At 37.2% G+C, this 19,343-nt stretch overlaps 2 protein-coding genes and 1 long non-coding RNA gene across 6 annotated transcripts; all 3 read right to left on the reverse strand.

Annotated features, from left to right (window-relative positions):
- Positions 1-759: 759 nt before the first annotated feature.
- Positions 760-6,870, reverse strand: LOC114825344 (protein BONZAI 1-like). Of its 3 annotated transcripts, XM_029103782.2 has the most exons (17): positions 6,332-6,690; positions 5,829-5,876; positions 5,277-5,425; positions 5,125-5,173; positions 4,741-4,797; positions 4,060-4,248; positions 3,801-3,935; positions 3,443-3,504; positions 3,215-3,317; positions 3,015-3,129; positions 2,642-2,718; positions 2,424-2,561; positions 2,170-2,334; positions 1,901-2,014; positions 1,692-1,788; positions 1,514-1,612; positions 760-1,386 (listed from the first exon to the last, which is right to left on the reverse strand). In XM_029103782.2, exons 1-16 carry the CDS (start codon positions 6,479-6,481, stop codon positions 1,518-1,520), a joined length of 1,743 nt encoding a protein of 580 aa, XP_028959615.1. In that variant the 5' UTR covers positions 6,482-6,690; the 3' UTR covers positions 760-1,386; positions 1,514-1,517. The 3 variants fall into 3 exon arrangements, with proteins under 3 accessions (XP_028959615.1, XP_070679729.1, XP_028959616.1); XM_070823628.1 differs by having other exon boundaries at positions 760-1,612; positions 6,332-6,870; XM_029103783.2 differs by having other exon boundaries at positions 760-1,612; positions 5,277-5,464; positions 6,332-6,616.
- Positions 6,871-13,512: 6,642 nt separating this feature from the next.
- On the reverse strand, positions 13,513-14,763 carry LOC139197065 (uncharacterized). Its single transcript, XR_011582069.1, has 2 exons — positions 14,465-14,763; positions 13,513-13,970 (listed from the first exon to the last, which is right to left on the reverse strand). It is a non-coding gene; the product is annotated as an uncharacterized lncRNA (long non-coding RNA).
- Positions 14,764-16,500: 1,737 nt separating this feature from the next.
- Positions 16,501-18,854, reverse strand: LOC103400129 (uncharacterized). Of its 2 annotated transcripts, XM_070823629.1 has the most exons (4): positions 18,699-18,840; positions 17,624-17,752; positions 17,343-17,389; positions 16,501-17,264 (listed from the first exon to the last, which is right to left on the reverse strand). In XM_070823629.1, exons 2-4 carry the CDS (start codon positions 17,680-17,682, stop codon positions 16,756-16,758), a joined length of 615 nt encoding a protein of 204 aa, XP_070679730.1. In that variant the 5' UTR covers positions 17,683-17,752; positions 18,699-18,840; the 3' UTR covers positions 16,501-16,755. The 2 variants fall into 2 exon arrangements, 1 of the variants encoding a protein (XP_070679730.1); XR_003773997.2 differs by lacking the exons at positions 17,343-17,389; positions 17,624-17,752 and having other exon boundaries at positions 18,699-18,854.
- Positions 18,855-19,343: the final 489 nt, after the last annotated feature.

The raw sequence follows: 19,343 nt of genomic DNA on the forward strand, positions 1-19,343 counted from the left end.
TTTTTTATTTCGGTTCAGTTTTTTTAATTTTATAATCAACTTGATTTTTTTACATTTTTTATAGCTTTAGTTCGGTCCAGTTTTTCGGTTTGACAATTTTTGTGCCCAGCCCCAATTATACTTATATATTTATAATTTGGTATCGTGGAATGTAGTTAATTAAATTGAACTGCGGCAGTTGCCTTAGCATGCATCACGCAGCCTAGCTAAGCACCAAGTGTACTTTGTAGCATCTTTAATTACCAACCTTGATTATATTATGTGCCGAACTAACTGTTGCACTCAAGTCTTTAGTACTGAAGTGGATAAGTGAGAGGTGGGTGGGTTTAACTTGATTAAGAGCTCGTTTGATACTGCTTTTGTTAGAAAGCGCTTGTATTAGAACACGTTTAATTTTAGCGAACATCTAGGTGCTAGCACTTGCAAATGCATCTTAACAGGCCGCTTCAGAAATGCTTTTACTAAACGCACTTTTATGACCCAAAACACACAGTTTTCTATGAGACGTAGTAGAAACGTTTTAATCATGTCAAAAGCAAAATCTCAAACAGGCGTTAAATGCCACTTTTTGGACATAAATTTGTCCCGAGTGAAGAGCCCGCAAATTAAAGACCAATGCAAGTATTCACAGGAAATGGAAAGAAAAAAAAAGAAGACAAATAATTCTTTTATGTAAACAGGCCCAAGAATCCATGGCCCATCCGTGGACTTTTCCCGGAGAAAAAACTTGAAAGGGTTCCATTTGTTTCAAAACAATCATATCCAAGAGCGAACCCGATGTGCATTCACTCGTTTGAAAATAATTTTAAAATGACTAAAAACACTTTCAGAGAAATGCTTTTGAATTCCAAAAATACTTCAAGTGCTTCTGTATGTGCTTATTCCAAGATGCACTTCAAGTACTTTTCCAATATTCACTTGCATTGTTACTAAAGATTGGTTCCAAAAACATTTTCTCTACAAGTGCTTTCAATCATTCTAAATACACTTCAAAACGAGCCTTACATCTTGTACTTTTATTCATCATTCATGTTTAAGTTCTTCATAAAGCAATATAATTTTGCAACAGAGCAAACAAAATTCCGAAACGAAAAATCAGGGGGGAACAAGAAAGAAAGAAGGAAAGAAAAGCAAAAGATTAACCACTTCCAAAAGATGAAAATACTTGTATGACTATTCTGAAACGGTTCTTCGCACCTTTCTCCCAATGGTTGGTTTCGAAGGATAACCCGTTGCCTTCTCCACGCTTAGCGCATCCGATTGTAGGACGCTAGCCTGGTAAAGAGAGCTGCAGGAACTTAAGTTGGCAGTCTCACAAAGGCAGCGAGGCCTGTGCAGCTGCGGTCATCCCAAGTCTCGAATGTGATAATGCAACATAAAATTGTTCTTCAATACAATTGCATTAGGATTTCCGTGCAGCCAACAAGTGAGGAAGGAAAACAAAAAACATTCAGGCTCGTATTGCACAAGGATCAAGAAGAGAATATCAATCTTCATATGTACAGTTCTTTACATGATCATAAAATTGGTTTGACATCTCTCGATCGCATGTAAGTCAGAAATTGAGCCGGTAGTTCTGCTAAGAGTGCCTGAACAACAGAAATTTCTCCACCTGGTGGTGAAAGGGGGAGTTACTGCCTACTAATTAAAGTTGGTAAGCAGATATGGTAAAAGCATATGTAAAGGCTTACTTTGTACATCTCGGAATGGAACAAACTGTACTATATCACGTGAAGCCACACGTCCAGTAGAACTTTCAAGTCTCTCGCCCTTGTCAGCATCCAAAATCTTCAAAACGAAAAAGCGGAGACATTTAGTTTCACAGCATTCGGGCTTTTAAAAAAAATATGACTGTTCCAAGAACGATATCCAGCATTAAAAACAAAAGGGAATGAAATACCTCCATTTCTTTGAAGTCAGCTCCTCCGACTCCAACAATTAGGATTGACAATGGCAGGTCAGAAGCTTTCACAAGGGCATCTTTGGTTTCTTGGAGATCTGTCACCACTCCATCCTACGGCCGTAAAATTTTAGAACAAAGTTAGGAACGAAACTAAAGAAACTGGAAAAAGTTGGAGTACACTAAAACAACTTGAGAGATATTGCGTGCAAGTACTAAAAGAACTTCAGAGATGCATTGGACTGCACATTCAACCCCATTATGCTTACCGTGATTATTAACAAAACAAAGTATTTTCGTCCACCATTTGCAAGAGACTGGCTGGCATTAAATGCAGCATTGGTAATTACGGGTCCAAAAAGAGTTGGTCCTGCAAGAGAAACATTTTGGAGGGCACTTGCATATGCCATCATAATTCCTTGGATTCCTTCAACCTGAAAGAAATAGATTCACATAATCCTTATGATAGAGAAACCAGCTACAAAGTTTAACAGAAGTAAGTTCTGGTCATAAAGTATTCCACCTCACAGTGATGACTACTCCCGTTCAAGTTGAAACAATGGGAAACTGGACCGTCAATTGGTCTGGCTCCAAATCCCCAGGCAGGAAAGCGCTTGTCTGTATCATAGAACTGCAAAACCTCCACAACGTCGATGATTGCCTGGAAAACAACGTCACAATCATATGGATCCAAAGAAAGGAATAATTGCAAAGATCAAACTCAAGGGACCTAATTCTCACTCTCTGGTATGCATTTGGGCGTCCTGTAGGATCTATATAATGCAAAGAATCAGGCAGGCGAGGATTTCCATTTGAAGCTGATAAACAAGGAAAATGAGTGAATTTGATAAGACAATTTAATGTGTTAAAGGAGCCACAGCAAACAAGTTTGCATTTATAAGAGGGCACAGTAAGAAGTTTAAAGCAATAAGCTAAAATAACAATGATCACAGCACAAGTATGGTGCCGCAACACTTTTCTATAGCAGACAACTGGAGCCACGCAACTGCACTTGCAGATTTGCAAGGCTCAACTTCTACTGACAATCACTTCTATCATGATATATGCATTTGCAGCAAAGGAATTATGATGTACAGTAATGTTAGGTAAGCACCTGTAAAATCAACAGCAACCATGAAGTTCAACTCACAGCCCCCAGCCAAGTAATCAAGGAAGGTGTGCTGGACGGTCTCGGTAAACTTGTCCACATATAGTTGGCTCTTCAGTACCTGCAATGAAATCAGAGAACTTATAAATTAAGAGAAATTGGGATGGAAATCCACTTAATAATATACTGCCATACTATAACATTACCTTGTTGTGGAAATCATGCCCAACAGCAGTTGGTAAAAATAAATGCTCTCCTTGTCTGCTATCATGAAGCTTTTCCAAGTCTGCCAGTGATTTCTGAACTTTTCTGTATATTCAACAGAAGTATAGTACTGTAAGGAGGAGAAAAGGAAAACAAAGCCAGCAAAAACCAGTGCTCATCCACTCCATAGGAATTAGGCAACTAGATGGAAGAAATAGATATCTATTTACCCAATCAAGTCATGCTTGCCATTGTTATTGAAATTAAAACACTCCATTATCAATGGGCTGTCCTGCAGATTAACGAAAAATATTAAAATGAGAAAACTATTACAAACAATAGGGGAAGTACAATATCTCAAGCTATCAAGAAACAGATGAAGAAGCATTGCTTCTCATCCGCAAAGGTCCACATAAATCTTTAACAACCAAATCTGCATGTTTCACTACATGGTTATTAATGTCAGCAAAATTGTTTAGTGACAGCAGCCAAATGGACAAGTTGCTAAAGAAATAAAGCAGATTCTAGCAAACTTGACCTCCACTAATTCACACATATTCTAGCAGCTAAAAAGAAACTTGTTAATACCTTGCTTCCAACTTGTTGAATATTTAAATATACTGGTTTCCACGAGGGTTTGAGATCGTTTTTTATAACTTCTGTTTTGCAAATTGGAATTGTGATCCCACTCTCTGCAACTTTTGATATTACCAAAAAGGGGTCCTGAAAGACAAATATGAACGTGTCAAAACACAAACCGTTTTCCATTTGGCCAAGCATGCATAACTAGTAATGCTCATCAAAGTAGATAACCAAAGGGAAAGAATAATAACTCAGAAGCCCCTACACTTTTTGAGAAGAGATCCTTGTATTCCAAATCTGAACACCTTAAACTCATCTCTATCGCTGTCTTTGAGCTAAAAGATTCCTCAGCATGCACAATGAGTTTTCCACAGTCTCGATGAGGATTTGGTCTGCCCAACTCTTCTCTATATTCAAGATTGAGGGTTAATAACCTGTCTGATTTAGAAATTATCTGCACAAGTAGAAAGGCGAAATAACAGGAAAAAGAATCAGATGCCAGAGCTTAAGGTAGTCCTTCAATAAATAATTCCACTAGTGTATCTTGGTAACCAGATACACTAGAAAGGTGAACTAAATTACTTCTCAGATTAGAGATATTAATTCTTCATCAAATGTATGTGTGTATGTATATCTGGTGTTGTGTGTGACATGTCTGAGAGGTGAGGATTAGGTCAAGCAAGCCAAAACTAGCAGACTCTTATCTTTGACTTTTGTCTTTGACTTGTTAATTCCAATGGGTCAACCTGGATTCAACCTTTAACCTTATGGTTCATGTTTAGGCTTGCCCTTTTTCACAGACCACAAAACCACCCACTTGGTAGCTAGGAGTTGGTTGGGTTCAAGCAGGTTTTGCACATATTGGTCAACTTTGACAAGTTCAGATAGAATATCATAGAGATTCAGTAGTTCAACGATTCCACAGAGAATGGTCGCTAAGTCGCACCTCAGACAATACGCAGGTTGCCTCGCCAAGAAATTGTTGCTCCTCTAGCTTAAGCATCTGCACAAGTAACACCATCCATTATGAACCAGTTATGCTTGCAAGCACTTGAACGAGAGTGCGATGCAGCAAATCTTTGTATTAAAACATATACTATGAAGCTACCCCTACCAATGTGTCCACCTAGAAATATGAGCAAACCAAAACAATGTGGATCCAGAAATATGAGCAGCAAACAAATTCTATGACCTGGCTTTTAGTGGAATGAGAAAATAACCATATTTTCTTGCCTCTTGCATAGAGAGTTTTAAGAGGATAAATGGATAGTCAAGTAGCTTAAGAAAAGGAATAACTTTACATATAGGCACAACATCGTAAATTTTGTACCTTCACTTCCGAATTATGAAACTGAGTGTCAACGTCATACACACGAAACCTGTTATGGAGATAAAGTCAGCCACCATTAAATCATTGCACATAATTGTGGGACCAAAAACTTGTTTTTTTTAATTAAAGCGGAGATAAAAGCTTAAACTTACACGAGAGTCTGCACAACCTCAAAATGATAAGTGATATTTTGTTTTGTGATCCATTTTGGATTTAATGAGTTTATAACTACTTCAGTGCGCCCAAGCTCGGAAAGTCCTCCATCTCTTCCTTTTGTATAGATAACCACCATCGGATCACTCTATAGAAAATAAAATTCATGAATAACAGACTGACATTCCTGAAACAAAGGAAAGATTTACACAACTAAAATATATAGCATGAGAGCAAAATATAGATAAAGAAATATCTAGCTACGAGGAGCATGACATTCAAAAAGTACCACCATTACCATCATGCAATACAAGAAAACTGTGCTTTAACTTAATGCTGAAAGTAGCTACAGCACCAGTCAAAAGAAGAATTCAGGTTTTGAATAACAATATGATTAAGTAAATAGCAAAAATAGAAGTTCATTTAAGCATAACGCATGTTGTAAAACAAGAGAAAATCGGAATAAGAGTATGGGGCAGGACCATACAAGTCTATGAATTTAACAGTAGAAATGCAAGTAATGGCTACTCATATTCATTAGAGCGACAAACCTTGGAGAGAACGTCCCGATCGCGCAAGTCTACAGCAGCAAGTGATATCTGCATTCGAATTGTTGACGAGAAAATTCAGTATATCAGATGCAAACACTGAGAGACCTCAAATTGGGAGCAAATTCATTACTTAACAAAAAACAAGCCACAAAACTCAATAAAAATCGTAAAACCTAGCTTCGGCTGCAGTAGAATTCATTAAACGAACATTACATTCAAATGATTTCGATTGTGAATCCAAGTGACCAATCCAGATTTTTCATGAACATCCAATTCTTGAGCACCAATTTTGCAAATTCTCACTAATTCAAGCTCTTTCTTACTGTTCTTGACTACAGTGGCGTGTATAACAACAGTGTCCATCAGATTTAACACAACTCAAAAATCCAAAATCCAAACTGCCACCTCCTAATTTCTAATTACTTGCTACTAATTGCTAATTACTTAACAGCTACAAATTTGGCTCAAAAGATTCAAGAGAAGCAGATAGAGAGCGAAGTAACCTCGATCTGAGAGAAGAGACCGTTGTAGCCGCGAGACCTGAGGAAGAGATCGACGGCGTCGTTCGGTGCGTCGTAGGGATTGGCATGAGAGGCGGCGGTGCCGCCCACCGCCGACATGCCGCCGGAGTCGTTAGAAAAGCAGTTGCCCATCCCAAAAGACTCCAAAAAGCTCAACCACCTCCTCCGCCAGTCAACTTCTTCGCCCTCCGTCACTAACTTCCTTTGTATTTTTCCTCCTTTTATATTTCCAGAAAAACCGAAATCGAAATTAAAATTCAAACTCCCGAAAAATCTTTGCTACCAAACTTATTTAACTATTATTCTATTCATGCATAGGATTGGGCCCACATTTTGTTCGGTTGATAATTTAGACAAGGAAAATTGAATAAACGAGTTTTTGCTTTGGAAATTACAATAAATGCGATTTAATTGAATAAACCGCGTTTTTCTCTTGTTTTTTACGACGAAAAAAAACCGAAAACTAGCAATAATCAAAGACTATGAATTCCTTTTACCAAAATAAATAAATAAATAAAAGACAATGAATTCTTTTTACCAAAATAAATAAATAAATAAAAGACTATGAATTCCTTAAAAAATAGTCTCGCCTGAGTTTATGGGTTTTTTAACAAAAGAAAAGAAAATGTTGTCCTTTTTCTTCTTCATGGGCGTGGACTAGTCTTTGCTCTTCAATCCACAAGGAAGTTGATATCAACTTTCTCAAACCGAAAATTTAGCTTGTGACCGTAAAATCGTGTGACATATTGACATGACATGATATATAAAGTTACCAAAATTAAAATACGTTTCATTTTTTTTCTTTTAAAAAGGAAACTAGTCAGTAGCTTAGTCACAGTAGTTCACTCTTTCGAAGGCTAAAAAGACTCATTGAGGAATTCAGCCTCCCCTTTGCCATCATCGTACGATATAGCATGGCCACAAATCAAACTTAGAACGTGTCGTGTGAAATATTTGCCTAAAATTTGTCATTATCCACTTAGTCAGCCCGTAGTGGTTGAAATATGGAGTTTATTATTGTGTCTTTTATTTTTACACTTATAATTGAATTATAATTCTGAGCGCGCACTAATCCCACCTAATTTTACCATAACACAAAAAATTAAAAATTGTAAGTTGAACGGTGTGTCATGATACAATTTTTTTAACTTCTCTCTAAATTAGAGTAATTGGCACATATTTTTGTTTTATGAGGTGTCACAAATTATTAATGATACATTAATAATTTGAGAGTGGAATTCGAACTTGAGACTCGTTCAAGTATTGAAAAGATCATAACACTCTGTGAACTAAGGCCTAATTGGCAGTAATTTACTTATTAGTAATTTTCACAATTTCGTTTTTTCATTTTCTATTCCTTCGCAAATTTTTAGCATCTTATTCACCTTCACTTCAAACAAAAATAAACAGAGTGCGAAAATTACTTCCGACAACTTTGAAAGAGAGGAAACACTAAAACTGAAAAAAAGTTAGAAATCACGGAGAAGTCACATAAGTGACAGGCTTGCAGCCTACTTACCGCCAACAGTTGTGGCTGGGAAACAGCTACGACCCTCCAGAATCCACCCAATTCTCCAACTTTTCCTTCTGTTTCTCTAGTTGGGAGTTTCCTTATCTCTTACGTGGAAAATACGAAGCAATATATTATTTATCATGATAAAACTACTTTATTTCCATTTAAACATAAAACTAAATAAAAAACAAAACAAAACCTTCGCGGTTGAGATTTGAAAAATGTCCGAGCATGCAACCGGATATCCGAATTCATACATGTGATGTTTGCCACTTGTTGGATAGATTATTATAAACTAATTATATTGATACTAGCTAACACGAACAATTATATTTTGTGTATTGACTATCGTCTTACGCAGGGCCGATTTTGAGTGGGTGCAAGTGGTGCTACCGCATAAGGTCTCCAAATTGGAAGGGCCCCTGATTTTTCAAATTTGCATGTATATACGTATATATAGCAGTATGTGTAGAATAATGCATAAGCTTCCACAAAATAATATAAAAATTCCACATAATAACATGAAAATTCGAACCTTGACCCTCTAAATAGTTAAGGAAAAACAATATGCCACCTTTCTACTTGTTGATTTATTAAATTTGTTTGTGCTATTAGAATTTAAAGAAACTCAAATGAAAACTAAAATTATTTTTTTGAACAAAAAAATAAAATTCTTAAGTACTTTTTAGGACCTTCAATTAACTTTCGCATAGGACCCTTGAAATCTCAGGGCCCGCCCTAGTCTAACGGGCACCAATATTTGACTTTTTTGATGTGGTCAATATTCCGTGAAATTGACGGAAAATCAAATAAAGATACAGAAGGGGCAGGTGAAGTTTAGACTTCATCCTATATGGGAGAAACTCTTAGAATTCAGTTAAAATCAACAAATTTCGGCGATTTTTCGACATATTGGTTAAATATCAGAAAAATTCTTATATTTCGTCTAAATCAATGTTTGACATTCACTAAAGTTTCATTTTAAAATTTCATCGAAAGTAACAAATATCGATATTATTATATCCATCAATATTTCCACAAATTTGCTTATCGATATTTCCACTGATACCAAATTTTAACTACCACGAACATCGAACTACAATGTTACTTAAAACTAGATGTATGTCTCTTTTTATTTATCTCTCTTCGTGTGACACGTCGCATGTAAATTTATTCTCTCGAGTCTAATCTAATGGCGCGTTTACTAATCCGTAATCAAATTAAGAGGAATTGAATTGAGGAGGAATTGGATTGATGAGGAATTGGAATGAGGTGGAACCAGAATCAGATTCCTGTTAGAGTTGTTTACTAAAACTGTTTGGAATCGGAGTAAGAAATACATTAAACTGTTTACTAATTCTTATGAATCGGAATGAAAACTAATATGATTACTAAAATACCCCTAGTTGAACTAATCTATTTTATATGCTAATTATTTTTAATAAAACTTTTAATCTTTTATTTTTTATTTTTATGAAAAAAGGCCAAAGCTCATCATTTTTTATTTTTAGTAGAGAGAACAAATTTCTTTTTTATTTTTTAGTAAAATGTCTTTATTTTCCTTTTCTTTTTTTTGTCGTGGCCGGTGCTCAACAATTTCCATAGTGATGTGGATTTGTTGCCTTCTTTTATTGGGTCGGTGACTCCGGATAACAGCTCGATTCAATGGGAAGGGATTTGCTTTTCCGGTAACCAGGCCCGGCTCGAGTTCACCGAAGACGATCGGGGCAAACCCGATTTGGGTGGCGGCGTTCTCTATCTAAAGGTTCAATCTTTTGCTTTTGTTCTATAAATTTTGAAATTTGTTAGTGTTTGAGTAATTGAATGCATCTCCCTCTCTTCCCCATCTTTCTCCCGACCCACCCCCTTTCTAAAATTTATGATATTTATCCCATCTTTCTTTGCTGCCTACCTACTGCCTGCCCACTCCATTCTAAAATTTCCCCCTTTTTCTCTGTTGCAGGTCCACTTATTGTTCAGCTTCTTCATCTCGTTCCAAATGGTAGAGTGTAACGGTGAGATGCAGCGTTAGGAACGAAGATGCAGAGGTGTTTGGGATGTCAAAGGAAGTACAAGGGTAGTTTGGGAAGAAAAATTTGATTGCTGATGGTCCCTTTTTGCCGGAATTCAATTACCACCTATTTCGTAGTAATCGGATTCCGGGTATATCCGGAATTGAATTCCCCATTTTGGATGGACCCCACCTTTATTTTGATTCCCCAAATACAAGTAAACACATGAATCCTTCAGAAGGAATGCAATTCCGTTTCCACTCACTCCATTCCGGTTACGTAAACGTGTCATAAGAGGGCGGGTTACATGTGCAAATATTGCGCAAAGAACACACAATGTATTTGGTCCCCGACAGTTTAAAAGCGCTTGAACTTTATGAATTGAACTGGAAAGCTGTCATTTTGAACGGGTTTCTAATACATATAAAATTGTTGTGATCATGAATTTTAAAGGTCAAATATAATGGCGGCTTTGTTTCTTTAAGGACACGCTACAAATAATGGCATATGTTGACGAGGAATAATTATTCAATAAGCAAAAGTAATTAAAAAAATTGATTAATTAAAGTCAATAAATTAAGAAGAAGAAGAAGAAGAAAAGGCAGAGACAAGCAGACATGGCCAGCAAAAAGTGAAAAGGGGATGCCGGCGTGCATGGCTGTTCAAGAGGCATATAGAATTGATCGATCGGCTATAAGTGGAGGCCTGCTGACTAATAAGTTAGTAGCTTGGTACAAAAAGCACAACATAATAATCACCCCCCATTGTCCATTACTTCAGTGTAGGGGTGAACGTGGGTTGGTTTAGGTCGGTTTTAAGTCAAAATTGAAATCACACTAACTTAGTCGGATAAACCAAAATTACAAATCGAAATCGATTAAGCTGGGTCTAAAACCAATCAGGTTGGGTTGGGTCGGTTATCGGTTTGTGTGAAGAAGAAATACATAACAAACTCTCACAAATGCTACAAAACATAGCACTAATACGAGTGATTGCTCAAAAGAAAGCACAAATGAAGCAACCCAAGGAGATCACCAAAGCAGCAGTTGCTGCCTTCTCTAAATGGTCCCCCTGTTCTTCTTCAAATGGACTCTTAAACTAATCAGGTTTTGTTTTCATGTGGTAGAAACACGGTAACTCGTAAATAACTAACCATTTATATGACTACACGTATTAATTATGATTAAAAAAATTAAATATATGCGGTCGGTTCGATTAACTGCACCCTAAGAATTTTGAGAATAGATTTTCCAAACAGGTTAAGGTAGGTGCGGTTCGGTTTACCCATGGAAAATTATAATAAATAAATAAATAATAAAAAACCAAACCGCCAAGGCGGTTCGGGCGGTTCACTCGGCTTTTTTTTTTTTAAATGCCCAGCCCTACTTTGATGTATGAGAGATTCTTTTATTTTATATTTTAATTTATTACTTGTCAATTGTCGAAAAAACATTTTCTAAACAAGATAGGACATTTGCGTTAATAAAGCTAAATTTTAGTTGTATAAGAGAATCTCTCCTAATGTGCACCCAACTAATAGAAAAAGAAGGCTACGATGTTAAAAATAAGGTTGATAAGATCATCTATGCAACATGAATATTGTTATGATAGAATCCTAACTAATCACGTATTGTCAGTAACGAAAGTATAGTGAGGCCATTGAGTGCCCATGAGCCCAACAACTCAATGTAATCCCCTTGTTCATCTGTTTTGACCCCTATAATAAGTTCAATAAAATAAATGTTTTGTAGGTGATTTTTAGGGTTTGTTGGCCAGCATACTCCACTTCAAGCTCATCTTATCTCAGTCACTCTTGCCTTTGTAGCACAACTCTTCACTCCTATTTTTTCTTCTTTCTCAAATCTATCTCTCTTCTTCTCTGGCTTAAATTAAATCTCAATAAAATGCAATACCAGAACTAAATTCTTATAATTTATCTTAGCATGAACTCAATTTCCTTTTGAACCTAGTAAGAACTAAGAAAGAACAAACCACTTGCTACACTTTTAAGAAGGCATGTTAAAATCACACTCCATATTTGACAAGATTTCCACCGTTCTTATTTGTTGTGTGTGTAACTCAGTCTTCTTTTTTGCTCTATGTTAGTATTTTTTTTCTCTTGTAATATGACGTCTCTAAAATATGAGAACACGTTATTGACAATATAAATGAAAACATGATCAAACTTCCAAAGCTTATATTATGATCCCATTATTATACAATTTTGACTTCACCACTCCATGTTGTTATGTAAGAAAGTTAAGATAAATAATCGTACATGACTTATTTAAAAAATATTACCACAATATAATCTTCTTGTAGATAATTTTCACATCTTAAAACATAAAGCGACTGCCCAAAACAACAAACAAAAATTAAAAAAAATGGCATAATTTTCTCATTCCACCACTACGTATTGTTATGTGAGAAAGTTAAGACAAATAATCGTACATGATTTATTTAAAATATTACCACAATATAATCTTGTTGTAGATAATTTTCTCATCTTAAAGACACGAAGTGACTGCCCAAAACAACAAACAAAAATAAAAAAATGGCATAATTGACGTGGCATAAGTATTTTTGGCCCATTCAGTCTGAAATTTTAGTTAGAATTTAACAAATAATATCTCAACACGACATGCTAAATCACGTGATCAGAGTGATAAAAAGTTTGCACTCCACGAAGAAGTGCATAAGAGTGGTGAATCTGGTGGCATGACATTCCTAATGCATTGAGGTCAACCACTAGATGGATGGTGGATGATCTACTTCTCTGTCCGACTCCGACCTCATTTCCCAATTCCTTCTTGAGGACCCAATGAGCTCAAGACTTCTTTGTCCAAAAGAGATTCTGATTACGACAACTCCCACGCTAAATAGAAGATATCGGTAAGGCCGCCTGATTAGATGATCTCTCACATGAAATAAGATTACGTGAGATTAAGTAAGACCAAAATACACCGAACCTGTGCAAGAAGTCATGCAGATGACATGGTCACTAGTTTTTCTCCATGACAAGATGGGTGTGGAAAGTGGCAAGACAATGGATTGGTGAAGGTGAAGGTCAAGGGTCAATTTCCCCAAATTCCAAATGATCCATGCTTGCATCTTTACCACCTCATGCTAATCGAAATCATACGACATAATGCTAATATCGAAAATATTTTCTTACCTCAAACGAAATCCGCTCTTTTGTTTTCATCAACAACTGAACGAATTCAAAACAGAAGGAGAGATCCACCTGCTAGCCAAGTAAAATGAGTACTAGAATGGGAATTCGACTTCGAGATGAATTCTGCAGCATCACTCAAAGCTGATCCACAAATCATCCTGCACTAACGCATTTACCAGAAGAACAAACATCTACTCATTGTACTTTCCATCTTAAACGCGTAGCATTCGTTTGAATGTATTTTTTTTTGCATCTTCAAGATTAAAGACCAGCCATCCTGCAAGGCCAGAGCTGCCTACCCATTTTACATTGGTAGCGTTTACCACCTGAGCTACTGTTGAAACCAATTGTCCCAAATCGAACAGAGGGAAGGAGAAAGAGTACTTTAAATAGAATTACCCCACTCTAACTAACATCGAGGCTTTTTGTGATAAAACTCCACACCTGAGGATTGTGCAGGTGGTTAAATGGAGACAGTATCGGTGTTATTAGAGTGGGCCCTCGGCCCGTCGACCTGAAAATTTCCACAGCTACACAATACTAATGCAACATTCCTAGTAACTACTTATAACTAACGAAATATTGTTCTAAACCAAGAACCTGAACTAAATAGGTGGAGTAATAACAACCAGGCGATGCTATGCTCAATTTACCAGCTTGTTTGAGATCTCCAATTTACCGGTTGACTCTAGGTTAGTGGGTTGGGGAGGAATTCAGTGATGAAGAGTCCCTGCTGGAAGCCCAGGTGCTTCCAATGTTGTTGAGGTGTGTTTGTATAGGTGATGAAGACTGTAGTATTCGGTAGCATTCCCCTGCTGCATTCGAGTCTCTGCCTGCGAAGGTAACTTATTGTACCCGTGCCCCAAGCTCGTATGTTGATCATTAGGAACTGCATTCTGCGTGGCCTCATGACGGTGATAGCTGCAACACAAGGATCATGATACTTTCAGTTTGATAACAAAGACAAGTCAAAACAAAGAGACGTAGACATCACACTTGCAGGATAGCATCTAAGAACTAACAACAAAGTTAAGAATTCAAAAGAGAATGATTATCCGGGATGCTCTTTTTAAGCATGATTATTTGCAATGAAACTCTCCGCTTAACAAATCAAATGTAACAGTTCCCATATTGCGTAATTTGTTTTCTTTTCTCTCAAGGAAAGTCACCCAAATATTTCCTGCATTAGTAAATATTCACATCCTGAGAAAGAAACTCTAGCTCGACAAAGCACCATGGAAGTGCGCGTGGCACATTAATCAGGCTGTGAAGTGAAGGTCACAGGGGCTATGAGGTCTGATTAAGCGCATGTATTGTAACTTCCGAAACAATACTCTTTGGCTAGCATTTCCATTTAGCGATGCAATTTGCTTGGTGGAGCAGGGAAACTCCAAGTTTCCAAAAAATGAATCTACCTAAGGATAAGTAAGGTGCTTGTGAGACAGGTAATTCAGCCGAGTAACTATGCACAACTTGTGCAGAATAGTATGTCTGATTTGGAGCTGGCATAGCTTGCGGTTGCACAGCAGGATAAATGTTGCCCATGTATGATATGTATCCATAGCTAACAGGCTGTTGTTGTACGACATTCAGTGAAATATACTGAGGCTCCAAGAGTGGTGAAGTAAGACCGCTGTATACCAAGGCTGCATTTGGATCCTTCATGGAAGGCAGGCTTAGTCGGGACTGAAACTGTTCCTCCGTAGATTGAGTTGACATTGCTGATTGTGAACCTCCATTTAACACATGGTGCTCTGCATGACGGGAAAGACCCGTGTTTCCTGTGGATCCACGACCATCCCACTGCTGAACTAGGACCGCTGGTGGAACATACTGAGGCACTAACACTTGTGGGACTTGACTGAGATGCGTCGAATTTAAGTCTGTAGTACCTGAAGCAGGCAGCCTTGGGTAGGGATGAAATTGGTCCTTTATATAGTAACTGTCATATTTGATATGTGATTGTATGGTAAGAGGATGAAAAAAGTGATATTAAATGGCCTACCTGCACCATAAATCAACGGGAAAATAAGTACAGTTGATCAAGCAACAGCAGTCAAATCGATAAGGATGAAATGGACTGATTCCGAGACCAAAGAAACTTACTTGTTGGCTATTGAGGACGGGGTTAAATTTCTTGGAGCCTTTCTGGTAGCTATGTAGAATAGCATGTTTAAAATCACTCTCTGGCAAGGGGAGACATTCCTTGTAAATTCTAAATCTTACCTATACACAAAATTCAAGTAAATACTAATTAGTTCTTACTAAACAATATGGCGTGGCAAACTGTAAAACACAGCTCATTAAACATATAGTGATACTGGCGGTTTGGTCCAATGTCCATTGTCAAATTAAATACTCACTAGATTTTCATGGCACGAAAGCTTATTTTCTCTTCCCATTTAACTTGAACAAAGACCCTTTTGTAGTAGGAGATGATACGAAAAAGAAAACTAAACTCACCTGTGCAGGAAAGCTTCCACCAAAAGCCGTTCTTTCCAAGTTCATCTTTCCAGCAGTGGTTGCTTCGTATTGTAAGGTTGTGAATGACAATGAATGATGTATTGGAATTATGTTGCAGGCCACTTGTTTATTGAGTTGTTAACAACTTAAGTAATCTGATAGTCCTAATGAAATAAGGATTATGGAGTCTTATCCTTTGCAATTGACCTAAAGAAATCTGATGGATTTCACTACAAAGATATAGTATAATGGTGGGACTTAAACACAGGGTGCGTTTGTTGTACCGGACTGTCTCGGACTGGACTAGCTTCAGGGACTAAGCTGGACTGTCTTAGACTAGACTAAACTGGACTAGCTTAGTGAAGCGTTTGATGCAGCGTCGGACTAAGAAGCTGGACTAACAATAAATTATTATTATTATTATTATTATTATTATTACTATATTTTAATTTATTTTCTATTAAAAATATCAAAATGAATATATGGAAAAATAAAATGGCATAGCCCTCTTCTTCATGAATTGCAGGTGCTTTGCAACTTAGAAAATTATCAAACTTTCAACGACTCAAATTGATAGGCAAATAGAACCAATTTTGCAGTTTAGAAGATGAACGAGCCTTGTATAAGATTTCTTGAACATTGGTTTCACCCTCACCAAACCACATGGTGAGCAGTTTAGGGCCTTTGACACTGATGAACTAAGCTTGACGTTCATTTGCAATTGCCTTGGCCAAAAGAGTTTCCCAGCATCATGCAGCCGTAGAAAAGGACTTCTCTTGAATGGTCTTTTAAGAAAACAAAGCAGAAATTAGAAAGAGTTAGAAGCTTGTTGAATTAGGAAGCCCAGTACAATGTAAAAAAGGTTATCTGGGTTATGGATCAGAAAAGGGTGTTTTCTGTATGCTCAAAAGCTTCTTGATGATAGGATCACAAATATGAGGACCCTATTCAACTTGCAAGCAGCAATAGAAATGACAAATGGAGAAGATGAAGTAGAAGGGAGCAGAGCTCCAATATATTTTTGTGTTTGTAAATTCTGATCTGATTACAATAGTGAGAGCTAGTGCTCTTATTCAAGTCAACTCATCATGCCAGCTGGCTAATTATAACAAACTTCACTAAAACAAGAATAAGCCTAATAATCCCAAGATTAAAACCCTTAATAGTGATTAAGCTAATCACTAATCACTAATTACAGATCATATCATTATTCCCCCCTTAAAGAACAACCTTGTCCTCAAGGTTAAAAAAAGAACTTGCTTTCTTTCTGCAATGGTCTATTGGGGTAGTGACTGTTCTGCACTTTGAATTTGACAAAATTGTGAGCATCTAACTCCATCAGCTGTAATTCAGTTTGTGTGTCGGTTATGGACTCCAAATCCTCATTAGCAGTATACACTACCACCCATATGAGCAGTTGATACCGATTGCACACAGAATTCAGAGATCCTTGAACAAAGACAGGTGTAGACATAGCAGTTTCCAATGCAGCAGTCTGGGTGGTATAGGTCTCTTCTGCAATCTGATACATAGTGGCAGCCTTTCCCAGCTTATATGTTACACAATGCTTAGTGTCCAATCTCTCCATTACAGGCATTACAGGATCTACATGCATATATGAGTAGTCTGAATAAACAATGATTTCATAGAACTGAGCAAGTTGTTCCAAAAAGGCATAAACTCCAGCTTTTTTGATAGTCTGCCAGCCCTTTTCTCGCATCCTAAAAGAGTGCAGTAATATCTCCTGGAAATCTAGTACAGGGGAAAAAAACATGTTTCTTCATGGGATGCAAATCTGGAAGAAGCTTTTCTGCGTATGGTTCAGTATACCTCGAATTTGTTCTGCAATCGTTCTCTCAGTCTCCATGCCGAGGGGCCTAGCACACATTTTCCCACAAATTTGTATAACTTCGAGCTTAAAAGTAGTAACATAAACACGACGCAGAGCTTAAAAGTAGTAACATAAAAATGATGCAGGCAATGAAATATTGAAGAAATCGGTAAAACCAAGACCTCACGACAAGAATTTTAGGCAGAATGGAGCTCGAAGTTATACTATCAAAAATAGAAAATTGGAATCAACAGAAAACAGAACAAGGTTACTATGTTACCTAGACCTAGTACATTGGTGAACATGCCAACTAGGAGGAAAATCATGCCTCCAATCCATTTTCCACACATCATTTGTACCAACCACACTTCAACCTCCAATGCCCTGCAATTAGCTCGTAACTCCTAAACTGAAAGAAATGAATCGCATACAAAATGTGATGAGATTGTGATGAACAAAAACCAAAGTTCAGCTATAGCTTTGAGTATTATCAATGGCATTCATAATATAATGTGCACTGCCAAATAATATACAACATGAAAAGGGGATGAAAAAGTGAATAACAAAAAGAGCACGAGAGATCGCATACGTAAACACAACTCGCAACAACACAGGCTCATCGCAAGTGAATCTAATTATCAAGAACAAAAATGTTTGATGCTAAATCGCAGTCCTAAAACAAACTCTGCAAACCAAAACCAAACATTCCAATTTAGACATGATATACTCTTATTCTCAACAACTGACAGACAATAGGGAACAAAAGCAACAATTCTTCGTTTCCTCCAACAATTTCTTCACTTACCCCACTTAGCATTTTTGAAACGAAATCTGAACGAAACCTTATGATCTCAAGCTCCCAGTTTGAGCAAACAAAGTTCTACATAAAATTGCTCAAGCTTCGATTTTTCGCACGAACCAGGCATAAGAAAATGCCTAGCCAGAGAACCCAGATGCAGAAAACCAGAAAAAAAAAATCCAGTGCAGAAGCAAATCCACCACAAACAACACAACCAAGAACAACCCAAAAACTGAAAATTAGAGAAAAATTACCAGAAAAGCAGTACTCGACAAACAACACAACCAAGAACAACCCAAAAGCTGAAATTTAGTGAAAAATTACCATAAAAACAGTACTCGATTCAACTTCCCCAACTGAAAACAGACATAAATTTTCAGCTGAAAACAGTTCTAATGCATCCCACAAGATACCAATTAACCCATCCATTAATTTCAGTCAATAAAACATCATAAATGACCACAATAACACCAAGATAATACGCCAGAATAAACTGCAAAAGCCAATGCCATTTGGCCTTCCCAATTGACAAATTGAAAATCAAGGATTCCAATACCTCATGGCGACTTTTTGTGGTCCTCATATTTGTTTCCTTGTCTGCCAGTTGAGAGAGAGCTGCAGATTTAGTGGCTTTTGCAGTTCTGAGATGAACACCCAGACCCTGCACACTTGCTGCAATGGGCATGGCTTTCTCAAGATCTCGTAGTGGAACTGTAAGAAAATCGGGGAGTTTTGGATAAAGATTAAACCAAAATATGATAACATCAAATTTCTAGCAAAACGAAAACAGGGAATGAGGAAAAAAATCACTTCAACTTTCAAAAACTTATCAATCAATTCATAAAAGGAAAAATAGCAGATAAATTGAAAACAAATGGGTAGCAATCAAAACCCAGAAACCAATCAAATCTGAGAAATCAATCAAACCCACAAATCGATCAAAAACAAAAATCTATCAAAACCCAGTAATAATTTAACGAATCTTCAAAACAAAACTGAAGAAAACTAAGAAGAGAAAGTGGCAGAAGAAGCCGTGATTTACGAAGACGCGGCGGTGGTCCTGAGATGGTCCGGCAAGGTTGTCAAGCAGGATAAGGAGTCGAGCAGAGCGAGGAATCGAGTGGAGCAACGCGAGAGAAAAGAATGGTCTTAGCAATCCGGTGGTATTTGGGGGGTTTCGCTAAGACTATCTAGCGAGCCC

This window comes from Malus domestica, chromosome 06 (assembly GCF_042453785.1).
Source record: "Malus domestica chromosome 06, GDT2T_hap1".
Taxonomy (NCBI): domain Eukaryota; kingdom Viridiplantae; phylum Streptophyta; class Magnoliopsida; order Rosales; family Rosaceae; genus Malus; species Malus domestica.

Excerpts from the sequence above, each read along its gene's own strand:
- LOC114825344 (XM_070823628.1), bottom strand. The coding sequence starts at position 6,481 with ATGGGCAACTGCTTTTCTAACGACTCCGGCGGCATGTCGGCGGTGGGC. Across the intron at positions 5,877-6,331 it reads GTCTCTTCTCTCAGATCGAG|ATATCACTTGCTGCTGTAGA; the intron begins GTTACTTCGCTC and ends ATTCGAATGCAG. Across the intron at positions 3,130-3,214 it reads GGCATGATTTCCACAACAAG|GTACTGAAGAGCCAACTATA; the intron begins GTAATGTTATAG and ends ATTTCATTGCAG.
- LOC103400129 (XM_070823629.1), bottom strand. The coding sequence starts at position 17,682 with ATGGATTGGAGGCATGATTTTCCTCCTAGTTGGCATGTTCACCAATGT. Across the intron at positions 17,390-17,623 it reads CACCAATGTACTAGGTCTAG|GCCCCTCGGCATGGAGACTG; the intron begins GTAACATAGTAA and ends AATGTGTGCTAG. Across the intron at positions 17,265-17,342 it reads GATTGCAGAACAAATTCGAG|ATTTCCAGGAGATATTACTG; the intron begins GTATACTGAACC and ends CCCCTGTACTAG.